The sequence below is a fragment of the Lichenostomus cassidix genome, chromosome 1Aa (assembly GCF_008360975.1).
Source record: "Lichenostomus cassidix isolate B80296 chromosome 1Aa, HeHo_3.0, whole genome shotgun sequence".
NCBI lineage: Eukaryota > Metazoa > Chordata > Aves > Passeriformes > Meliphagidae > Lichenostomus > Lichenostomus cassidix.
Window position 1 is genome coordinate 3855401 of NC_139480.1, and position 24022 is coordinate 3879422.

At 43.8% G+C, this 24022-nt stretch overlaps 1 protein-coding gene across 3 annotated transcripts in view; it reads right to left on the reverse strand.

The window, feature by feature from the left end:
• Positions 1-24022, reverse strand: part of SFMBT2 (Scm like with four mbt domains 2) — a 103583-nt gene that overhangs the window by 9215 nt on the left and 70346 nt on the right. For all 3 annotated transcript variants that reach the window (XM_085082379.1, XM_085082369.1, XM_085082387.1), the window contains 8 exons: positions 21768-21894; positions 17527-17640; positions 16217-16259; positions 15594-15664; positions 14325-14464; positions 9966-10075; positions 2855-3030; positions 1250-1422 (listed from right to left, as the gene is read on the reverse strand). In XM_085082379.1, the coding sequence (XP_084938505.1) occupies positions 1250-1422; positions 2855-3030; positions 9966-10075; positions 14325-14464; positions 15594-15664; positions 16217-16259; positions 17527-17640; positions 21768-21894 (954 nt within the window). The remainder of the gene's footprint in view (positions 1-1249; positions 1423-2854; positions 3031-9965; positions 10076-14324; positions 14465-15593; positions 15665-16216; positions 16260-17526; positions 17641-21767; positions 21895-24022) is intronic.

The following is a 24022-nucleotide window of genomic DNA, read 5'->3' on the forward strand; positions in this document are numbered from 1 at the left end:
GCACTCTTTTACCTGACATTTCTGCAAACCTCAGGACAGCATAATTCACCCAGATCTCCCTGCTTGCAGCCCAACACTGAACTGCTGGAGGTGAAGCCCCAACATCCATTTAAAGTATTACACCACATCCCTGTTACTTCTGTCACACAGAGCTTGCAAGCACACACCAACTGATGGAAATTGTGCATTTTGAACTTTATATACACTAATTGCCCAAATGGCTTTGAAAGCTTATCTCTCATCCAAGTGAGAGCAGGCACCCAAAGCCACATGCTCAGGTCTTCAGTGAAAGAGCAATTTAGACAAAGGTAATTTTACCGGCTGAAAGGTTAAAAAACTTGGCTAATGGTTGATTTAGGTTTAACGTAAATTTAAGCTCCTTTGAAGCAGGTATAATCTAAGGAAATGAAGCAGAACTACACCTAAATGAGGACCAAACCATGAAGATGCAGGCAATCAACTGAAAGCTGAATAAAATATCCTACTCCAGTTGAAGTACAGGGAATTTAGGTAAACCAGCTTTATTTCAGATTGCACTAAGCAGCAATCACCAGCACTCAGCTGAGGAAGGGAAACCACACATGAACTTTGTTATTGCTGCCAGAGGAAAAGCCCCAAGAAAACAGCCCACATAGCACTGAAGTCTATTCCAGGTTTAATTTGGATGTGAATCTTTGCTGAGGCTCAGACCCTGTTGTATTATACAGCAGAGTGGAAAGACTAAGCCCTCAAATTCCGTGTATTTGGGACACAAACCATTTGCTTGTATGCTAAAGCTTGATGTTGTGAGTCAAAAATATTAAAAATAGTTAATGAAAAAAAAAATTCCTTGAAACCTTAATGGCTCATGAGCTATTATTATTTATTATACTTGGAGATCTTAGACATGGATCACAGAGCTCCTTCACTCTGCCAAATGCTGTGCAAAGCATCTAACAGCCTCATCTGCCTGCTTTCAAGCAAGCAAATGAAAACAAGGAGATATTAGGCAGCGTGTCAGCCATGAGCATTGTGAAGCTGGGAGCGAAAAATCTACTTGCTGCCTCTAAAAGGGACAAGGTAAAAATCCCCAAAGTGCCCCAATAAAACCAGTCTGACCTTAGAAGAACGGAGAATCAAGGAAGAATTCAAAATAAAAACTGGAAGTGCTCAAGTGTGCTGAAAGTCCCCCAAAAGGAAAATGCAGAATGAGGGACAAAAACCAAAACACCAAGGGGTTTTTGCTGATTTATCCCAATGCAACACAAACCTCTGCAGAGCCTGCAGCATTCGAATCCACAGCTGACGACCTCCTTTTCTTCTGCACAAAGATGGATTTCCGCCTCTTTCTGCGTCTGGCTGGCTTGACGTGGCCACTTTTCATGTTGTTATTTTCCCCAATCGGTGGCTTAATGATTTTTTTCCTCTTCCCATAATAATAAGCTGAAGAAATGAAGCACAATGCCTATTAAAAACTTTAACCACCAGAAGAAGGGAACCTTGGCCTGCTAAAGGTTCAGGGCTGTACTCTAGATGCAATTTAAACTTTAAAACACATTGATTTGGAATAAACAATGTCCAGCATAAATATAAGACATCACATTGGACTAGCACAGAGTGTTACAGTTCTTATGTATCCAGATTTATTGATGATGAATAAAGACTTCAGAATTTAACAATATGTGTTTAGGCAAAGCTGAGCAATGATTTGGAGGGAGAGAGGCCAGTAAGTTCCAGATTTGATCCAGCGCAGTTCTGTGTGAGGTAACAGTCTCAGACACTTGTTAATGTTTTCAGCAGAGAGGAGAAAGTGCCAGCAATCCTCAATCATGTACTAAGGAATGTAACTATTTTGTGGCCCAAGTTGAAATTAAAGATGTGAGAGGCCCCTGACCTTGCATTAGATATTTGTATTAAATGCCTTCTGACATGCTCTGGGGGTAAAAGATACTCTGTCCTTCACCAACAAGGGAATCCCAGGACATCTAAAGTGGCACTTGGCACCCCTAAGTTCAAAACTGAACTGAGCCTTTCAGCAAAACAATGGAGTTTTGAGGAAAAATTAATCCACCCATGTAAAACCATCCGCTCTGAGATGGGACAACCTCAGCTGAAGCTCCCCACCTGCACTCCTCCAGATCTCCATTTGCTACCAGTGGAAGCCAGGAGCCCAGGTCAGGTGTAGACTTGTACAGAAACCCATCCTCAGTGATCTCAGTATCCCCTTGAGCCCATTCCTCCTTCTACTCTGGCACCGAACACCAGAGAATTGCTTTAAATCAATCATACTGCTTTCTGCAACCTTTGTGGAAGAGGGACAGCATTCACTACCACTTTCATGACCTGTTTAAGTGCCAATAATACCAATAACATTGACAACAAGAAGTGTTGAACACATGCCTGACAACAGCTTTCCTGATCAGGCAGGATCATGTTAAAATATTAAACATTCTGAGTAGAGAGTCAATGTTCCCAAACCTTCCAGCCCTTTGGTACTGGTCTGTGCTGCTGTGTATGACAGAAACTCCTTACCAAGAAGATTCATCTCCCCTAAAGAAGCTGTCTGGGATGTAGCAAGTTTAAATCTCAGCTTCCCACTGCAGGTTCCTTTTAGGTGCTCCTCATGTTAACTCTGAAGTCAAGACTTCCAAAAAGTAATGACATTAAACAGATGTATTAGGATGGAGTGAAACTGATAGTGTTATGGCACGAGACTCTAAGTGAACCTGTTGTGGCCTCAGGGTTAAATAACTGCTCTTAGATGAGATGAATCCTTATCAGTATTAACACATCACACAACTCCTGTTCTTCACCACACCACCTCCCACTTCTCTGGTTCCCTGCCAGCACCAAGAGGGATTTTTCCAATACTCACTGTACTTGGTTTTGGTGTGGATGGAGCAGTTCTCAGGGCAGACTTCAGCCACCAGCACAGGGCTGAAGAGGTTGGGGCAGCACTCCAGCTTGGCACAGACTCTCCTGCAGAAATCTGCCACCTGGTCTGACGTCCGCACGATCTTCACTGTTGCCCTGTATGTCTTCCCTCTGTACCTGGGGGAGAGTACAATGCCCACATCATCAATCCAGCAAAATCCTGGGGTGCTGCAGACCAGACTCTCCTCTGCCAGGGAGACATCCTCCCTAGTGACTTCTGGGAGAGTGTCTCCTTTGGGAATGCAGGTGGAACAGGTCTGCTTTTTTTAGTGGCTTCATTTCGGATGGACTTGAGGAAGGAAAGGGTGAAATAAAGAGGTGTGGACATGATTTGGGAAGGAATCCATGACCCAACTGAATTTATCTGTAGATATGGCAAGAGAGGGGGAAAAAATCTCAGTAGGCTTGGTGACGATACTGCACAGGACAGCAAGCCCTTATTATTGAACTGATGCAAAGTTTTTGGGAGAAGGATGTAACTTCTGTTCATATATTGCTCATGATCACATGCTTATATACCCTGAAGAGCTTTCTGCTCACCACCCTGTGTCTGGGCTGAACTCTGTAAGCCCCCAGTGTACTTTTGATTTTCTCCAGTGTCATCCTTCTTGCTCCCATATCATATTCCAGCTCTCAACAATCCCCAAGACTCGCTGTGCCAGCTGTGGCTACCAGGACACACACTTATTGTGAAGAAGTATCTGAGTGAAACAACAATCTCTGCCACTCCCGAGAGGACCAGGAGCTCCTTGGGTACTACATAACCCCAGGAATTCATCTGGAGTCTCTGGAATTATTTAAAAGGGCTGCAGCAACAGGCCCTAAAAACTGATTCCTGCAGGGAATGCTTGGAGCAGAAACACGCAATGGAAGGTTTGTCTCAAATTTGCTATGCTACTAAAACATTTATTTCGGTGTTTTATACGAAGTGTTTCTGAGCGATAAATGGCTGAGAAAGATACAGTTACATCCCTGCTGTACTACATTGTAGATGTGAACCCTGGAAAACCAATTATCCCCGCAATTTATTAAACAGCAGAAGCAAGCTGTTGTAAACAGTGAGATAACGTTTTTAAAACATCTCTTATGCATCCTGAGGAATGCAACACGAGAGACAACCACGCGAGCGACCTGTGCTGCGGCATTATAAATGTGCTCAGAGGAGGGAAAAGTTAACACGCACAAAAGAAAAAGAGGGAACAACAGTGGAAGGGAGATTACTTTGGATGGGAGGCAAGGAAAGACAAAGATACAGTCTCCAGGAAAAATGAGACAAAGCATTTGTCAGTGTATTAAGATCCACAGTTTCCTAGCAGCTGCTGATAGATATGGGAGAGGAAGAAGAGGAGGTGATGAAATGAAGATGTGACCAGAGAGTTAAAACATTCAGACAGTTTTTTTCTGAAACAAAGGGATGTGGAAAAAGGGTTTGAAACTGTGGCATATAAAATGTTCTAAAGGGGAAACCCAAATGAAACTTGGGTCTGAGAACAGCACAGTCCAACCATCCTCAGGCTGCAAAAGCCTCAATCCAAATTATCACCTCAACATAAAACCTGAATGAGCATTCCTGCAAGGTGCCAGGCTCTGATACCCATTTGGTGCCAAGACAATCCTGCATTCATTCATCTGACTGAATGAATGAACGAATGACTTAATGAGCCAACATTTCACACACCCTGGAAGATCTGCACAGATGATGTAAAAGGAAAAAAGAGTTCCTTTCAGGTACAGAGCACTGTTAGAATCCCAGCTTCCCTGTGAAATAGCTGCACAGCCAGGCTGGCTGAGGAGGGGTTTGGCAATACCTAATATCAAAAAGACCAAACTCCACAGGCATTTAAATATAAAAGTTTTACATTCCTTTTCAATGTGTTTGAAAAGACTCCTGCACTTATTACTTCTCCAGGAGCCATTAAGTTTAACGACAGCCTGGATGGTCGGGTGAGTGAGCCTGAGCCAGGCTTCAGGGATTCACTGTGCTGCTTTCACCTGGACCCAAATAACTCTGGCTGGACTAAACCAGCACTTCCAGACAAGCAGCAGCCTCCCCTCAAAGCTCTCCTCACTGGAAGAATCATGGCAGAGGGAGCACCTGTAGCTGTACCTCATTGCCTACACCTCTTTTTATGCCTGGATGAGTCTGAATTTAACTCACATTTATTTGTCCTTGTTCTGACTTTCACCACTAGGATGAAAAGGCTGCATCTGGTTTTGTTTCCCTGCAAAAGCACTATAATCAAATTGCCTCTTGATCTTCTTTCTTATAAGCTAAGAAAGCTGCCTGATGGGTATTATTCAAGGATGGCTGACTTTTTCTAACTGTGTGCTTCCTATTGTGTTTGGCTGCCCAGGAAGGACCCATTGTACTACAGTGCCTGCTGAAAGGAAGAGATGAAACCAGGAAAATGAACAACTGGCTGATTTCATAGTCTGCTTTGAATGCAACACACATTTTAATTAAGAGAGAGGATGGCAAAATGGAGATCTCCATGACTGCAGCAATCAGTCTCAACAACCCAAGGTGTTAGTACTGGCCACAGCAACACTTTTTACATCATTTTGGTCTTGGCAGCACCTCTTTCAACTATAAACCAGGTTCTACTAATATTTTCCATATTCCTCACACACTAAAGATTTTTAACACAAGCACCACCAAATGTAATCTGAGCTGTTTCTAGGACAGCCACATGGAAGGAGCTCCTTTGTCAGAAAACCTTTTCCATTACCATCTCTCAAAAAGTTACTAACTGCTGATAATCCTACTTATGTTTTTATACCAGGGCTCCTGTTTTCCCAACTACTTGTAAGCAGCAAGTACCTGTAAGCACAGCATAGCAGCACTGGAGACCTGGAAATTTGCTGTGTCAAAGATAATATTTTTAGTTTTCTTAGAAATCACTGTTCTTTATTAAAAAAAGATTTTTCAGCTAAAACCAAAGGAATCTTTCCTCTTCCCACTTCTCTGCCCTCAGATTCCAAAATTGGAAAAAACCTTAAAGCTGAAACTATTTAAATGAAAAATACACTTGCAGATCCATGAGCAAAATATTAAATGAATGGTACTTTGCAATAGAATTATTCCATTGAAGCTTCCTGAAATAGATTAGAGGTTCATGAGAACATGTTGTCCTGTAGGAGCTCCAGTTAGGGACTGCTGTGTGATGGCACAGAAAAGTCCTGTGCTGAAAGACTTCAAACAGCAAGAACATTGAGAACCTCATTTTTAAATGAGTCCCCTTCTAAGGTGTTCTGACAATTCTTGAGACTAATTTGAACAACTCAGTAGATAAAAATCTCAATTTCCTTTTGGGGGACTAAAAATGCCTTTCTGTTCTCTGCAAGAAATTTCCATTTTGTCTTTCTACCTTAAAGTTTGCCAAACATAAGGAGTTAACTTCCTTCAAAGCTCTTTGATCATCCAAAGGTACTTTGTACTCTTAAAGACAGGATTCAGTACGGGCACTGGAATGCTCTGGTTGTAAGGCCTTGTCTCATTAAGTCTCATCCTGATTACAGAAATAAAAGGTTTAAGTCATTCCACGGGTCCTGGTTTGGAAAGCCTTGCTAAAAATGAACATAAATTAACTTCCACTGTTTTTAACTCAACCCCAAACCAGTCATCTCATCACATCAGGCATAACGCACCCTTTGCTTCTTGCCAGTCCCCTGCTGGTCCTGCATGTTCTCAGAAAAGGCTTCCAAGAGGATTTATTTGGCTCATAACCTTTCCAGGGAAGCTAAGCTGACAGGCTGTACTTATGTGGATCCTCCTTCTTGCCCTTCCTGAGGAGGGGTGTGATGATTGCCTTTTTCCAGACATCAGGGAACTTCCCTCATCCTCATCAATTCCCAAACACAGCAGCAAGTGGCCTTGCAGTGACATTGGCCACTTCTCCCAGGCAGAGCTGGCTGCATCCCAACTGCTTCCGTGCCCTTGTGCATCCATTTGCTTTTTTCCCCATTTACTGTGGGTAACACTTTGCTTCCTCAAACAGGATCAGAGCCCTGGGAGGCCTGAGAGCAGCCCCTGCTAGCAAAGGCTGAGGCAAAGAAGATTTCAAACACCTCAGCCTCACCTATCACAAGTGAAAGACAGTCTTCTAAAGCAACTGCAGTGAAAAGGCTTTCTTTGAAATGCAGCCTCATAAATAAGCAATGATGTCTGGCATGAGGGGAAATATTCCTAGAGTTCAGCTACTGGATTAGAGCAGCTCTCAGAACTTCATTTAATGAAGGAGTCCAGGAATACTCATCTTTATTATTTTGATCAATTTGGCTTCATACAAGACCCAGGAGGTAACTCTCTGCACACACTGCTATTGTTTATGTCCAAAGTTCTGCAAAAAGGGGTAAGTCCAAACAGCCTTACCAACAGCCCTTAGAAATGAAAACCCTTGAAAAGCAAAAAGTCCCTTAAGCAATTTATGTAAAACTGGGAAGGCAAACCGAAATGTAGGTACTGAACTTAAGAGCATCAAAACTACAAGGGTTGAATGCCGACAGCTTCTGCTGGCTCTCATGGGAACTCAAGAGGATCAAGCCTGACATTTCTAACTCATCATCACCAGTAAATCAGGTTTGACTCTTCTCACACGGCGCCAGCAGCACTGATGGGAAGAGGCTGCCATCACACACTGCAAACACATCTCTCTGGACAATCTAAATGGTTTTATCTTCTTTGCAAGGTGAGCGTAATTGATTCCACTGTGGTCACTCATGACAGCGGAGTGAACTAAATGCAGGCTGCCCCAGGACTGAGATAATGCATTCCTGGCAGTGCAAAACCTGGCATTTGGGACAGTGGGGAAAAAAACAGCCTTCTCTTCACCATCCCCTTTGCTCTGCCCTACTGCAGGCACTGCAAACAAACAGTAACACTGCTGAGATCCTAGGCGGTGCCAGTTCACAGCAGAAGGAAGGTGGTGACATGATGTGTCACATCACACATGGCCCTGGAGCTGTCACCCTTAGCAAAATGCACCAACCAGAGCCCATGGAGCTGGAAGTTGGAGCAGACACACATTCTGCCCATTACAGGTCTCTGTTTAAGGTTCTGGAGGGCTGTCACACCTGATGGGATGTGTTGTGTGCTGTCTGCATGTTCCACAGTATATGGTTTCATGACCATGTTTTCTTTTCTGCTCCTGCACAACCAAAACCTCTTGATGGAGAATGTCAAACCTCTGCCATCCACTCTTGAAAGTACTCAAAGCACCCACAGGCAAGCTGGCATGGCCACCAAGCACTGCCCTGTGAAGAGATCAGCCCCAGAAGCCAGAGAGCTGCAGGAACAAGGTGCTGTCCAACCTCACGAGTTTTGTCTCCTCAGGAGCCAGAAGGCAACACCACACTGGAGGAGAATCCATTGCTGTTCTCAGAAGTCACTTCAAAACTTGCTGTCCCAGCTCTGAGCTTGCCATGATCCATTCTGGGGCTTAATAAAGTTGAAAGATGCTGCTTGACTCCCTGGAGAGCTGAGGCTGATGGCTCCTGGGGCAGCACACAGGAACACATACATGGACTGAGGGCCCAATAGGAAATACTATCATGGATGGTCAGTTAACATTTCCCAGGCTGTCTCCCATTAGAAACATGGACTGCAGCAATCATGCTGCATCTACTCAAGAAATAGATATTTCTGCTTTTGCACAAGGCAGATCCCCACACCCAAATGGGAAACCCCAACAAAATCCTACTTTGGATACTGCTCATAGGAAAATTGCCTGTCAGCTCAGTTCTTTGCAGGAGAGGATGTTAAGACGGAGTGTTACAGCTTGATTTCACAACTGCTAATACCTGCAGCAGTGAATTATCTGGAATTTGTAGCACACAATGTGGGATCCTGGAATCAGTGAAAACCAGGTCATGGGCAAAGACTTGTTTTTAATGAAAATCTGCATGCACAAGGCTGACCTTTAAGACTTCCATCCACAATATCTCAACTGACAAACACAAAAGCCTGACTTTCCACATGGGTGAAATAAGCAAATTAAAAATAGTATTTTTCTAGTAGATTTTCATTTCAATTTGCAAAACTGCTTTTCTGAAGGAGGATAAGTGTACACAGAATCAAAGTTTCTCAACTCTCTCCCTCAACCAGAGAACACATGAACTTTCTGCAATATCTGCATGGGCAAAGATCAAATACAAAAGCCATCAATAGTGCTGTGTTTGGCAGCTATTCATATCCAATAACCAAGAGAAAATTGCTTTTCTTTGAAAAGGAGTAACAGAGTTCAGTACAGAGGGTGAGATTCACTGCATTTAACTACAGCACTTAAGAAGTCAAGGTGATCATTAGTCAACAAAGGGAGCTTTCTTCACAGAACTATTTGTTGACGTCCATCTTCAAGTGGGAAGAATTGCTCTTCAGGACTCGAGAGAGCTTAGGTGAGACTCCCCTCTTTCAGAGAGACAGTGGTTGTTGAAATACATCCTAAGTACAGTGCCCATTACATAAAGAAGAAATAAATAGGTAGATTTAAAGTTGAAAGGAGGAATTCAGTATTCTTCACTGCTGTTTAGAAGAGAAATGAAGAACATATTCTAGAAAGACATCAAATCTTGACCTGAATCTCTGATCTGTTACTACTTTGCCCTAATCACACTCCTGCTAAAAAATGTGTCCTTGCTAATTTGTTTGAGCTTTTTTTGGTGCCATTCATTCTCACCAGTTTTTTCTGCATTAGCCTGACAGGCTCTAATTTAAAAGCAGCAATACTTCTACATTTAGAAAGCCAGGAATTGAGTTCATTCAGTAATAGCCAAGCTTATAAGAACAGCTTATCATAAAATTCAGGACTTCACTTCATCAAAAACTGGATGGCTGCTTGGAGAAAGACAATAGAAATGAACCGTTCAGGTGAACATTTCATTTCTGAAGTTGCTATGGAATGAGTCAAATAATTCAATGAGGCAAAACGGTAATTAGAAAAGCAAAACTCTCACAATAGAAAAAAAACCCTTTTCTTATCTTTTTTTTTTCTCTTTCCCTAGTCAGTTCCCATTCTGAAATCTCCCAAATAAAAGAACACACACTGAAGACTCACTTTGCTTTGAGTGTTTCCTCCTGGAAATTCCACTGAGGGTCTTCCACAAGCTGCAGTTCTCGTAAAACACTCCCTGGCTTGTAAGCTGCATTGATCACCATGCTGAGAACCTATGGGGAGACAAAACCAACAACACTGATGGGTTTAAAAGCAGTCCTGGACCACACTGAATATGGCCCCAGGTGCTGCACAGGCAGGAGAAGCTTGCAGGTGCCTATTTATGTCCTCATTGCACAGGGTAAGTGCTGGATGAGAGGTCCCAGAATGGATCACTGTTGCCATGCTGAAGATGACACCTGAGCCTGATAAAGTAACTGCATTAAATGCTGCTTTTTAACCCCAAAAATCCCCTGCTAACCAGTAACTTTGTCTTTGAGACAGACCCTCTCATCTAAAGCAGATTCCCCAGACTGCATTCATTGTGGACCAATTCAATTAAAAAAATGAAAATATAAATAGTTCTGAAGGCACAGCCAGGTACAGTGCCATGTGCACCCCCAAACAGTGAACACTAACAGGGAAATTCACACATTTGAGGTCAGCAATACGTTTAAAAGCCTGAGTGCTGTGTGCCTTCACTGAATTTACAGAATAGTAATGAAGTCTCCACAAAAAGAGCTTGCAGGAGGTGTGCCTGGAACCCAGCATGTGCCCACTCCCTACAACAAAACCCATGTGCCAATCCTTCTAATCCAAAATCACTGAGAATAAAAATGATTCCTGCTCTTGGCTCAGGGAATCCAAGCTTTAATAGCCTACACTTGGCATAGGGAGATAAACACAAGGAAAACAAATCTCTTAACAGCACCAGACCGTGTGTTTGAACACTGTGCATTGTATGCACATGAATGACCCCACAGTGAGTCTGGATTGGTTTTCATCTAATTTAGCTCTTCACCTAACGCCTGTTCTTAATTCCTTGGAGGCCTGCAGATGATTCCAGTATGATGAACATTAAGTTTGTTCAGCGTCCATGAACGTAGTTCATCAGAAATGAAAAAATAACTAGGTCATTCTGCAATGACCAATGTGTTCATGTTTGTTTGTTTGTTTCTGGGTTGGGTTTCTTTCCCCCTCTAAATCCAGCAACCTGAGGATTTGCTAGCATTTTGAAAAACCTATAGGATTAATCATTTTCAGGCAAGGGCTTCACTTAATGCTGCAGAGTACTCTGTAAAATGGCATTAGTTGGAGTTATTTGGATAGGTTATTTACTAGAGGCAAAATTTAATTTATCATTGGGCCCTTGGAAACATTACTCAAACCATTCTTCAAAAAAGCTCTATTAGAGACACCAAACACTGACAGAGGACAGGTTTAGATTAAATATGAGGAAGAAATTCTTCCCTGTGAGGGTGGGGAGCCCCTGGCACAGGTTTTCCACAGAAGCTGTGGCTGCCCCTGGATCCCTGGAAATGTCCAAGGCCAAATTGACTGGGGCTCTGAACAACCTGGGATAGTGGAAGGTGTCCCTGCCCATGGCAGGGGGTGGAACTGGATGATCTTTAGGGTCCCATCCAATCCAAACCCCTTTGCAATGCTATTAAATTCTCCCATCCAGTTGCTCATCCACATCTCTTGCCAGCCCCTCCCCACAAAAACTGAAGGGCACTGGCCTCTGACAAAGCAAAACAGAGACCTGACATCAAGAAATCAAAGATTTTTCAAAAACATCAAATTCCTGGGGAGCTGCTACACTCCTTCACAACCCATCAGGTGCCTTAACCAGCAAACCCAGAGAGTTATTTAGCCTTTATGCAGGAGGTTGTTGGGACAGCTCTATTTCAAGCACCCTTACCCCACCCTGCTTGCTGGTGGGACAGCCAGGGGCAGAAAGCATCTTGCTGACCAATTTCCACCAACAGTTCTGCCCTGCCTCTCCACCAGCGCCCTGCTGCTTGTATGAGCTGTCAGAATAGCTGGGAAATGAGCAAGAAAAGCAAAGCCAACCCTGCAATACCAGAGTGGCCCTGTCTGGGCGTTATCCCAGACACCTAATCAACTCCAGCCCTGCAGAGGCACCCACTGAGCCAGGACTTTTCTCAAAGCTGGCTTGTCACCAGCAGGACTCCGTGAACTTCTAAAATCAGTTTTAAAAGAGAGTGTTTTGTAAGAACAATTATTTCCCTTTCAGGGAAGGAAAGAAAAAACCCTCTGGCTTTTACTCTTCTTGTATTTCAAGTAAGTCACTGGGTTTGGCATTTTCCCTACAGCAAAGGTCCATCCCCACAATAACAGTGGTACCTTCTAGCAACAGTATCACTTCATATTACACTCTATTAAATGCAAACAAACAGATTTTTGGAAAAAAATTAACTGCGATTTAAACAAAAACACTGAAGACACCTAGAACAGTTTCCAACTTTCTCTGGAGATGGAAAATTACATCAACCATCTCAGACCAGTCAAATTTCCTTTGGCTGGAGTGTGACCAGTCAGAGATTTTGGTGGTTTAACTTCAGCCCTCTCCATTTTTTTGGTTTTATTTTGGTACTGCTGAACTTGGGATTTTTAGAGTCAAGTGGGTTGGAGTCACATCAGTGAACACAATGACACAGCACCATCACAGACCTCTGCCCAACCTCACAAACACCTGATATTCATAAAGTTCTCCATGTCGTGTATTTTCATGTGCACCGGGGCTCTTTTCTGAGTTTATCTGGTGTGCCTGATGCCCCATGGCAGTTCAGCACCTTTCTTCCCATCACAGCTCTTTGGTGTTCACACATTTCCCATCTCCATCCCCTTTAAACAGTCTCAACCCTGGACTAAGTTTCCTTAGGAGATATCACTGGCAAGGTACAGCTAAAAATATGATCACACCTCTTTTCTCCTCTTCAAGATCCCAAAGAGCAGCATCCTTATGAGGACAAACTCAATTTCCCTCCTTTGAGATATAATCCCACATCTCCCACCTCACAAGGGATGCTAAGTCCCAGGGTAGCCTCAAGGCAGGGCAGCAAACTGTTATTTATTTTATTTTTTAATAATGGAGAACTGATGTGTCCGTGGGACAGAGAGAGAAGGGGGAAAGAGTTATTTGGGATTCTTTCATTAGATGATCAAGTATCTAAAAATCATCTTTTGTCACAGTCCATTTTCTTTTTAAACAGGGAAAGAGCAGTGTGTCTTAAAAATAGTTAAGAGCAGTAAGCAATGAAGCTAATTAATTTTCACAGTGTATTTCTCTAAGACAGGGTGGGTTAGAGATCATCTGGCGTCTCAAGAAAACACCTTGTTTTATTTTACAATGTTGCTTGCTGAGGAGTTCTTGGCATCTGTGAAGAACTGTTTGTGTTTCTTAGATATTCTGACCCCAGAACTAGATCTAAACCTGACAATGTGTTTATTTTTATTTAGTCAAGTCAGCCTTTGTTATACAGAATAGCTACTTTGCAGTCACCACTTTTCAGCCCAGATGCAATGGCTGGATGGCAATAGCTGATGCCTCCACTGTATTTGGCTCCAGGTTCCAACTTGTTTTCCAAGAAAATACCTCAGAAAATGAGATAAACTGCAGCTGATGTCAAACAACAGGCATTGTCACCTCACTTGCCTCTTACAGTAAAAGAAACCACAATAAACCAGTGGTCCCAGCAGAGAACTTGTGTTGGCACTGGGAATATTGAACAGTGAGGCTGTAAAAGTAAGTTTGGCACAAAACAACTCAAGACTTACTTGTTATTCACCTAAGACTTTGCATGGATTCAAGGGTATACACATAAGATGATGCTTCATGGCATCAGGGGTGGAAGGAAGGACAACACCCTGGGTGGAAAGGGCTGAGGAGCACCAGAACTTCAGCTGTGCTGCATTTTTTTACCTCCATCCTGCCCATGGTTCTCCCAGCTGCTGGAACCTCTCTCATCTCAGCAACAGCTGACAGCAATCAGGTGTATCTCCCCTACAGCAACACCCTGAACGTTTTCTCTTCACCCTTTCCAGATTTTGGAACTGGTTCCTGTGGCCATAACAAGTTTATAGCCATAATAAGCTTGAATTTTTCTGCAAAGTAACACTGACCAATGCTGGGCCACTGCCATTGTCCTGCTCCTTGGGAAGTTGTTTGTCTCCAAAACAAGATGCCCATGTCTCCATGACACTACTATTTGCTCCTATGTTGATGGTAACACAGGCAGAAGTTGTTCCCAATCAACAGAACTCCCTGTGTTTCAAAAGCATCACCCTTCCCATCAAAACCCACAACACAAAACCTTGCCTTCTCTTCCCAGCCCGCAGTTTTGCCTTATGGAAACAACTCCAGAACCATTTTTAGGTGCATTGTTTCCAAATTCTGGACCTGGCAAGCCAAATCCACACTCTGGTCTGCAATCCCCCCACAAGAGAGCTGGCCCATACCTCTTTGAGCACCAGCACACACTTGCCAGGCCCCACAGACTGAGGTAGCTCTGCGATCCTGCCTTTGTTTAAATATGGACCTGAGAAGCAGCGGTGGTTGATGTAGAGCTGAGGGCAGCAGTATCTCCCATTGATGGTGCCTGCAAGGAGAAAGCAGCAGTGAGGTGCCTACAGCAGTTTTAAATCATAAATCAAGAGCACTTCTTCCTCCTGGATATGGGAGGGAGGGAGGAGAGTAAAGGAGGAAAAAAATTCCTCCCTGGGATAAAGGGCAGGGAAATCTCTGCTACTCAAGTGTTGCTAACATGGGAAAGAAAGTGTTTTTAATAGTGGCTGATTTGGCTGCACACAAAAGGAGGACTGGAAAAGGATTTCATCCATGACATGAGCCAGGGCTCTTCCAAGAATCACACTGCAGATGGACATGAGAGACTCACTGCAACCTGCCAGGAGGGGATGTCTGAGCTGACTCTCAAAGACAGGGAACCAACTCAGGGAGGACATTCTCAGGGAGAACATCCTCTCAGTGGAGAGCCTTAGAAACCCCTCTTCAGCTCCTGTCCAACCCAGCAAGCACTGCAGTGACATTCCCCTAAACCACCATGGATCTGCAGAGCAGTTTTCCTTGTCTGGGTTAATTGCTCTGAGCTCCTTTATACCCCATGGAGAGAAATGGGTACTTCTAGACATGGTTCATGCGCTATCCAAGTGGTTATCCACTTCTTTTGGTTATCATGCCCAAAAAGACCCTGTTTCTCCCCATTTGACTGTAATGGGATGTTGGCTGCAGTGCCCATGTGTGTCCCACAGCCTGCTGGAATTAATGAGATAAATCCTGTCCCTGCTGCTGGGTCCACATGAACTGGATGAATATTGCACTCTCAGAGCCTACAGCCACTGCCAAAGGGGAGAGAAATCTGCCTTTGGCAGAAGCAGCAGCCACACCACGAAGTCCTGATAGAACACAGGGACCCATCAAGCCCTGCTGTGCCCAATTTTATGGGTGTCAATTAACAACCTGCACCCACCTGCACCAGAGATTCATTAGCCTTGCCTTAACATCATTATCTGAAACAGGCAAGCTCCAGGAGAACTCTGGCAGCCCCAGCAAGACATGTGGAGGACCAGACCCTTACCTGCTGCACATCAGGTGGGTTCACTCCTCTTTATACCCCCTAAGCATGTGGGTCCATCTCCCCACCCCTGTGGCAGCTCACTGCCTTTTTGGGGTCCTCCCCCTCCATGGGTCTTTGAAATAGGGAGCCTTACCTGTTGTGTCTGGCTGAGGAACTGGGCAGAGGTCGTGAGGTATTTTCTCAACAGGCACTGTGGATGGTAACCTGTTCAAAGAGCAATTGGGTGTATTTAACAGCACATTTAGTGTATTTAATAGTCTCAGACAGGACAAAGGGCCAAGGAATGGAGATAGCTCCAATAAAATTCTAATTGTAGATGGTTTATCACAGACCAGGGCATTGCAGATGAAGGAGCCAAAGACACCCCTTCTCTAAAAATATACTCTGATGTGTCAGCTCCAGGCTTCAACTATTCTCACTTAAATCTCATAAATTCAAGTTTCTACAAACAGCAAGGGCTAGACAGGGAAATGCCCTCCTGGTAAATGTCCATCCTCCCTAAGCATCCCTTGCTGGCTATCAGACAGGGCCTCTGCAGCCCAACCAGTAAAAAATTGCTGTTACAGAGCCTTTCTAATAGGCTAACAAATATTTCAGATTTAAAAGAATCCTCTTGCTGACTGTGCTGCAGTATCTGGGCAGTAGTTACCAAGCCACACAGCTGCTGTGTATTATCCCCCCTGGAAGACCTGATGCATTCCTGTAAAAATACCACCTTAAATAACTTTAAAAAAACCAAAAAAACAACCAACTTACTGTTTTTCTGGTTGCACAACTGCAATTCTTCTCTTCCTTCGCACTGCAAAATTAAGCAAGGAAGAAGAAAAAAATAGTTTTGTACCCTTCTGTCCTATAAAGTACACCCAGAATGCATAAAAAGCTGTGTAAATGCACTGACTATAAAACGACTTTGAACACAATGAAATGGTACTTAATTACTATCACCATCTTTTCTTGGTATTTTTTAAGTAAGTCACTACATCATTAAAACCTACTTTAAAGATGCAATAATACATTTAATCTTTCCTCTGGAATGCTAATATTGTGTTTTATGGGATCAGTATGAAAGAAAAAAAATTAAAAACACAAATATTTTTCCATACAGAAACACATATGGATAAGATTACATTTTACAAGCATGATTACCTCCAGCATAATTTATCCCTAGCTATAAATTGTGATAAGGCTGCATAATGTTGCCATAGCAGTATTCTCCTAAATTAGGCTCTGGCTGCCTGATTTTTAACTTAGGCATATTTAATTCTCTGAAAGGGCTGACACATTTTAAAATCTGCCTTTCAGATATTAATTAATATAAACAGGGAGGCCAATTTTTCACCTGGTGGCTTGAGATTGGATATGTTGGAACAGGAGAACAACACCAAGCTCTCATGAATTGCCTTCAAATGCAGATAGAAAGGAAAGAAATTTGTCTTAATATGCACTGGAGGCAGGACAAAACACTACAGGCCTAATTGTGCTGTGGGGGGATTTAAATTGAACATCAGGAAACTCTCTGAGCTGGGAAGGGCAGTGAAATAAGGGGACAGATACCCTGGGAAAGGGCAGAAATGCCAAAGAATGGCAGCAATTATTTCTCCATTTAGATGGAGCAGATCCTGTTTCAGAAAGGGGCTCCTGGATGGCCTCTGTATGTCCATTCCACCTGATATGTTATGCGGTTTTTCTCCAGTTTGAGGTTTTTGTCCCTAATCCACTCAGATGCCTAGCACAACAAAACCTGTTTTCCCTCTGACAATCCCAATGACCAACGACCCCTTTGCAAACCCACAACCCACTGTGCAACCCCAAACCATGGAACAGTCTTCCCCAGCACAGACAATCCCATTTTTGGAGGGGCTGATCACAGAGACAAATATAAACTGTGCAATTCCAGTCTGGTCGCTAATTAGATTTATTACCATTCACTGCAGCACACTTCCAGCCTGGTTACTGGTCTGCTGCGTAGGTTGACAGTGTCAAAAATGGGATTATAGACCTAAAGCAAAATCCCTGATATATCCACTGATGTAACATCTGCACTGCTCAGGTCTCCATGTACTTACAAACAGCTTTGTGTGGTGGGGTGAGGTTATAAGCATTTGCTTCACACCAGCCAACAGGGAAAATGTCCATAGACTCCACATCAACAATGTACTCTGGAGAGGGCATCTGTGAACCTGTAAACACAAATTTGTAACGTGATTTAGACATGGGAATACCAAGCTCAGAGCCATCCAAGCATTCATCACAAGCCTGGGGAAGCGAATGATGGAACGTGTAAAAATAAATCTGCTTCCCTGCATCAAAATCAGGCACCATTTCACCTTCAGTTTTGCCCAGACAGCAAGGATGGGGCTGCTGCATTTACAGTGCAGTGTGGCTCAGAGGAAAACCCCACTAAGAGCCCTTTGAGGGTGTGCAGTGAAGCAGCCAAAAGCCAGGGAGTTTAAACACACACAACCTCCCTCAACAAGAAATCTGACTGACCCTTGGATTTTTTGTAGAGTTGTGTGAATTAGCAGGACTTGTTGGGTGCTTGCTCTTAATGCTAAGAGAGTGTATCTAGGCTTTCACAGGGTGGCAGAGACGCTTTTATGCCCTAGTGCTTCCCTGAAGCTTTTTTGTGCAGCTCTGCCCTTGAGTCTCATTTTTTAAGGGTGAGAGGTGGACATTCTTCTGTCCAGAAGTGCCACAGATTCTCCTAGGGTTCCTAACATGAAACAAGAGCTGATCACCCAACAGGAGAGAATCAGTATAAAAACTCCAAGTGGGACACATGCAACAAGGTCTCCAGTATGATACTGACTCCAAAACTTCACCTGAAGTCTCTATTTAAAGCAATTATCTTCCAATTTGTTATTAGGCCTCCTCTAGAAGACAATCTCCTGCCTTGGTTTATGTGGGTCACACTCACAGCACCAAAGAATTATTTAGGTGGGAAAAGACCTCCAAGATCATTGAGTCCAACCATTAACCCATCACTGTCAGGCCCACCACTAGCCCATGTCTCTCAGCACCACATGTACCTTTTTGGAACATTCCCAGGTTATTCTACCACTTCCCTGGGCAGCCTGTTCCAATGCCTGACCACCCTTTCAGTGAAGAAATTTTCCTTAATTTTTCTCCTCCTAGTTTTCCTAATTTCCACTCAAGCTTCAATAAAAATACTCCTGCTGGCTTTGAGTTCTTTCGGAAACAACTCTATGCCCTGAGTCAAGGCACCATTTAATTACTCCAACTCAAGTTCAACTGCGCTGGCACAGCTGGGCCAGCAACTTCACCTCCTCCCTCTGCCAATTCCACCCCGGGACAGACAGTTCCAGCAGCAACATGAGGTGATCTCCTAATAAAAGGGACCAAAGGATCAGCAGCTTCCCCTGCATCACCCTCGCCTTGGCATCTGTTACAACATCTTTGCCTCCTGCTTAAGGCAGCAAGGGTTTGACTGTGCACAGCCAGAAGACTACAGGGAGCTTCCCACTAATGAATGCTCATCAAGGGCTTGTGGTGTAATTGAAACAGTAATTGAACTTTGTGATGGCAACAGCACTGAGGCTGAGGTGCAGCGTTTGGATCAGTAATAAACCTGCTGCTCTGAGAGTGTGTGATGAAAACCCAAAGGAGGCAGGGAAATAGGTGCTGGTTATCACCCTGCTGGAGGAAATAATTTTAAAAATGCAGTCATGATGTTTGTGTAGATTCATGGGTGTCTTCATGGTGTTCATGCCCTATGAACTGAAAATACAGTATCTCTTTCACTGAGATACGGGAAGGAAAGAGAATGGGAAGAAGGCACACAGTACAGGACACAACTTGCTGAGTACAAGATTTCAGCAGCTGAAATTCCCTGTAAAACCATTTCCCTCCAAGAGAAAATACCACATGGTCACTGCTCAGTTTGAACCTGATGAAAGCTACACTCTCCAGTAGGGAAAACATTTTCACCTGATGTCACAAATCCAGGCAAGGAGCTGATGTGAGAATGGCTGCAGTCAGTGGCAAGATATGCACACAGCATGCAAGTCATGGGTCAAACCCTAAACAGAGCAAGAAATCAACACAGACCCCACTGAAATGTCACCAGATCTGGGAAAACCCATGATTTCATTATTGTAATGGTGTTAATTCTGACAAAACACACTCAATTATCTTAGAGGTCTTTTCCAACCCTCATAATTCTACGATTCTAAATTATTAAAAAGTAAGCAGATCAGATGTATTTTCCTCCTTGAAAGCAACAACAAATGTGCCATGAAGGGTCTTTTCCAACCAAAATGGCTCTATGAACATCCTGGGTTTGAAGTTTACAGCTGCAGCCACCCTGAGAGCAAGAAAGCATCATAATGCCCAGTCTCCTGCAACACCTCTATTCCTCTTCTAAGACATATTCACAGCTACTCTGTCCTCCCTGGCACTGCTTCTGCCCTCTGGCAATCGATAAATCTGCTTTCCACTTCCAGCATCTTACTGCTTCCTTTGGCCTCACTCACAGGAGTGGAGAACAGCTTTGAGACTCATTAGTTTCATTTGTTGCATTTTTTGCTGCCCTCTTCTCAGAGCAAGAAATGTCGGCGAGACTTGGGAGGTTAAATGGAAAACAAGGAGACTGGAAAGGGGCTGAGGAAAATGTCTGTGTCCTGCTATGAATCTTACAGGATGGGCAGAACAGAGCAGGAACTCTAGAAAACTGTAAAAGGAGAAATTAGGGGGAAACTCCCTGGAGAAGCGATTAACCAAAAGGTTTTCCTCAAATTCCTGGGCTGTGCAGGGAGCGTGCATTATTACTTGTATAAATTCACACCAGAAAGCGTCGAGCTCTAAAATCTAAAATGAACCAGTAAAAATTAACAATGCAGATGATGAGTAATAAAGTAGCAGAGAGCGCAGAGCATCCCATCAGTCCTGAGCTTCTCCACCACGGGGGAACCACGCTGCTGCTCATTAAACGCTCACCCTCGAGTTTAGGGTTTTGCTACTGTACAAAGTGTGATTTATCACACAATGCTCCCTCACGTCTAACTCGGCCCTGCTTAACTCCTGTGCTCCTGGTTTATGGCTGCAGCCTGGGCTGTCAGACTGGGAAACTGGGAGTGCAACAATGAAAGCTTCAGAGGTGCCGGTGATGGATGGTGGGACTGAGGTCTTCAGGGAGGGGCTCCTGTGGTGGCTGGGGAGCCTTGCTGCTTCCAGAATATAAATAATCAGCTAGAAACACTACTGTATTAATGGAGTCAAAAAAACCCATGCCACACTTCAAGCCACATTTATTTTACAACTCTGCAAGCAGGGTTTTTTGGTTGTGTTTTTCTTTAATGTCTGCTTTTAGCGCAACACTGTGCATAGTGTAGTGATGTATTCTTAAGGCAGCAGAGATTTCTTTTTATTTTTGCAGTCTTTTGCATCTTTTCTGTTTACTACAGATCATTCCATTCCTGGTATTGAGATATAAACCAAGCTTAAAGCATCTATATATCAGAACTCAAAAGAAAGGAGATGCACACAGGGTTTTTTTATGGTAAGTTGTAAAAAAACATCCTTTAAGAAATTAAAAGGGTAAAAGGCAGGGAGAAAGAGATGACGGAGGGAAGCAAGATGGTAGTGTGTAATCTTTGGCATTACAAGTGAAGGCACTTGGTCATTTAAAAAAAGAAGTTGCCAAAATGGGTCAGATTCCTTGACCAGATGGGTGTAAATTCAGCAACAGCCTTAATGAGAATGGAATTTCAAACAAGTGTTGATTCCAGCTCTTCAAAACAAATATTTGCCCTGTGTCCCAACCAGGCTCCAGATGAGCTGTTGCTGCCTTGAGCTAGAAGGCAACCAGTTATGTTAGAGTTAAAAACCAAAACTGCCATTGCACAAAGCTCTACCAAAACCAAACACTCAGGAGGAACTGTGATACTTTGGGTTACCTGGCAATGTTTTTACCAACTTTAAGGGCTTTGATTAGAGACCTCACCTCTTGTACAAATTGCATGACACATTGTCAGGTTGGGAATTGCTGTGGAACTCTCAGTTGCGAAAGTGAGGCAAAATTCCACTCCCAGGATGAAGGCCCATCATGATGGCAGGGAGGAGAAGGCTGTTATTGTGGTGATAAAGACCTCATGGATGGGAGGGTGGAAGAGCCTGCAGCTCCCCCAGAGAAAAAGCAGGGAAATATAATTCCTCGTGACACATTATTAGTCAATGTGTGTAAAGCCGAAAAAACCGAATAAAGCAATTTTGTGCGGAGGATGAAGGACAAAATGAAGAGAGTGAGAGAGCGAAGCAGACAAACACAAGAAGCCTTTAGAGCACATACCTTCCAGGTGCAGCCACATCAACCGTCCTTTCACCGAGGTGATGGAAGCAACACAAATCTCTGCAGGGTTCCTGGGGTTCACTGCCTCCAGCTTCATGTTCTTGGTGAAGCCACGGCTGAAGGATGTCTGAAAGAGTCAAGAGCCAGTGCTGAAACATGGCACTGAAGCACAACTTCAACCAGACTGTCTGCTGGGAAGCATGAATTTGGCATGGATTGCTTTCTACTGGAAGGCAGGATGCCCTGAAGAATGCAAAGGCATCCAGAGTCAAAGCAGAGCCGTCCTGGTGCAGCCCATGGTGAGGCAGCTGAGCCTGCAGCACATGGGGGTCCATGGGGGAGCAGAGAACACTTGCAGCCATACAGGACCCATGGAAGACCCATTTCCCATGCTAAGAGGAAATGGATACCCCGAGGAGACTGTGACCCCAGAGAGAGGAGCCCATGCTGGAGCAGGTTTGCACAACGTCCATGTGAAAAATCAATGATGGCAACAAATCAGGATGAAATGCGTCATGCTTTACTCCTATCCCTAACTCTTAGGAGACTGGGAAGAGGCTGCTCCCCATCGAGCATGTGTGAATGCTTACCAGTGATGCATTTGCTAATAACTCTCTGGCAGCCCAGAGGGTTCCCAGAACTCCTGTGCTTAAGCATCTCTCACCTTGCTAGGAGAAACCTTATAAAGCCAAAAAACATCTTGCCTGAGACCAGAGAAACCTCTTCATACATTTAGTCACCCAAGCTGACTGAGGCTGAAGAAATTAGAGTAACAATTTCAAATATGACTTTTCTTCATGGAGTTTTCATGGATAGGACCCTCCTTGGATTTTCCTCCCCTCTGTCCCACCTGCTCTGCACCTCTCTGCACACAGCAGCACAGAAAGGTTTCCCCCTCCTGGATGGGATTTTTTCCTAATAATAATTGGGATGGGTAATAATTGTTGCTGACTCACTAATGACACCAATCTCTCATCCAGCTGCCCCAAGTGAGAACTGGAAGCCAGGCTCAAATTCAACCCCTCTATTCATGCAACACCACAGGCCATGGGCACTTCACCTTGAACAACCACTGAGAGCTCTTTGAGAGACTAAAGACTTGTGGCTTTGGTCTCTTTTCCATCCAAGAACATGCTGCTACTCTCAAATACAGCTTGGACTGCCTCGAGCCTTGCTCAGCACACAGATCAGCTTCACCCTGTAAAAGCTGCTAATGGCCAGGACTGCAGGAATGCAGGCTGAGTTTGTTTAAATGCCTTTTATGTTGCCTAACAAGGAAACGTCATTTATCATCACCCCGGCTCCTTTCATTGCAATTCGGTGCTGGAGGCTCATTTATACAAAATCAATGGCAAAACAGTTAGGTGGAGTTTATTTTACTAAGCATTTGGGCACGTCAATCCATTTCATAACTGCCTCTCCTTGTTAAAAATCCCCCCCGGGGGAACAGATACAGCACCTCCACTGCCAGCACCACGTCTGCCTGCACGAGGTGGGAGATGCAAAAAGCTTCCATCAAAGAGCACCTCAGAGCCACGGATCAAGGGGACCAACCAGCCAGGAGGCTGCACAAGTGACAACAATCAGCTCTCTCCGAAAAGAATTCTGCTATCAAGAGTGAAAGAATAACAGACACGTGCTCATCTGGTAAATGTTTCCTTGAAAAAAGAAAAAAAAAAAAAGGACAAAAAGGGTGCTCAGACCTGACTTAATCTTGGAGGATATTATGCAGAGACTTTTCTCAAGGCTGCCAGTGCTGAAAGAAGAGATCCATTACTAGGCAAAATGAAGAGAGATATAAAAAAAAGCAGGGGTGCTTGCAGAAGAGAAGAAATGCAAAAATAGCCCCACTGTAGTGATGTGATGCAGCACTGTCCAGCTTCCCTCAGCACAGCTGGAAATCTTTGCTTTAAGTTCCTCGAGGAAGAGGATCTTTATGAGGCAAAGAAATCCTTACTCTGATTTGACTCCCAAGTCAGACTCTGTTCATGGTACAGATCTTCTGAGTTCATCAACAAAAAAATTCATCAATTCACCATCAAACCTTCCAAGCCAGGCTGCCCTTGGGCCAGCACAGATGAGATCCATGAGAGCTATCCATTCTTCTCATACATTTTCAACGTTTAGCTTTTAAATACATCTAGTTTGGTTAAATGGATCCCCCCCCGAGATACGGGCAAAACACCCAAAATGTGAAAAGGGGCAAATGATACTACACAATTTCTTTCCCTAAATTATTTTGAGTAGCACTTGAA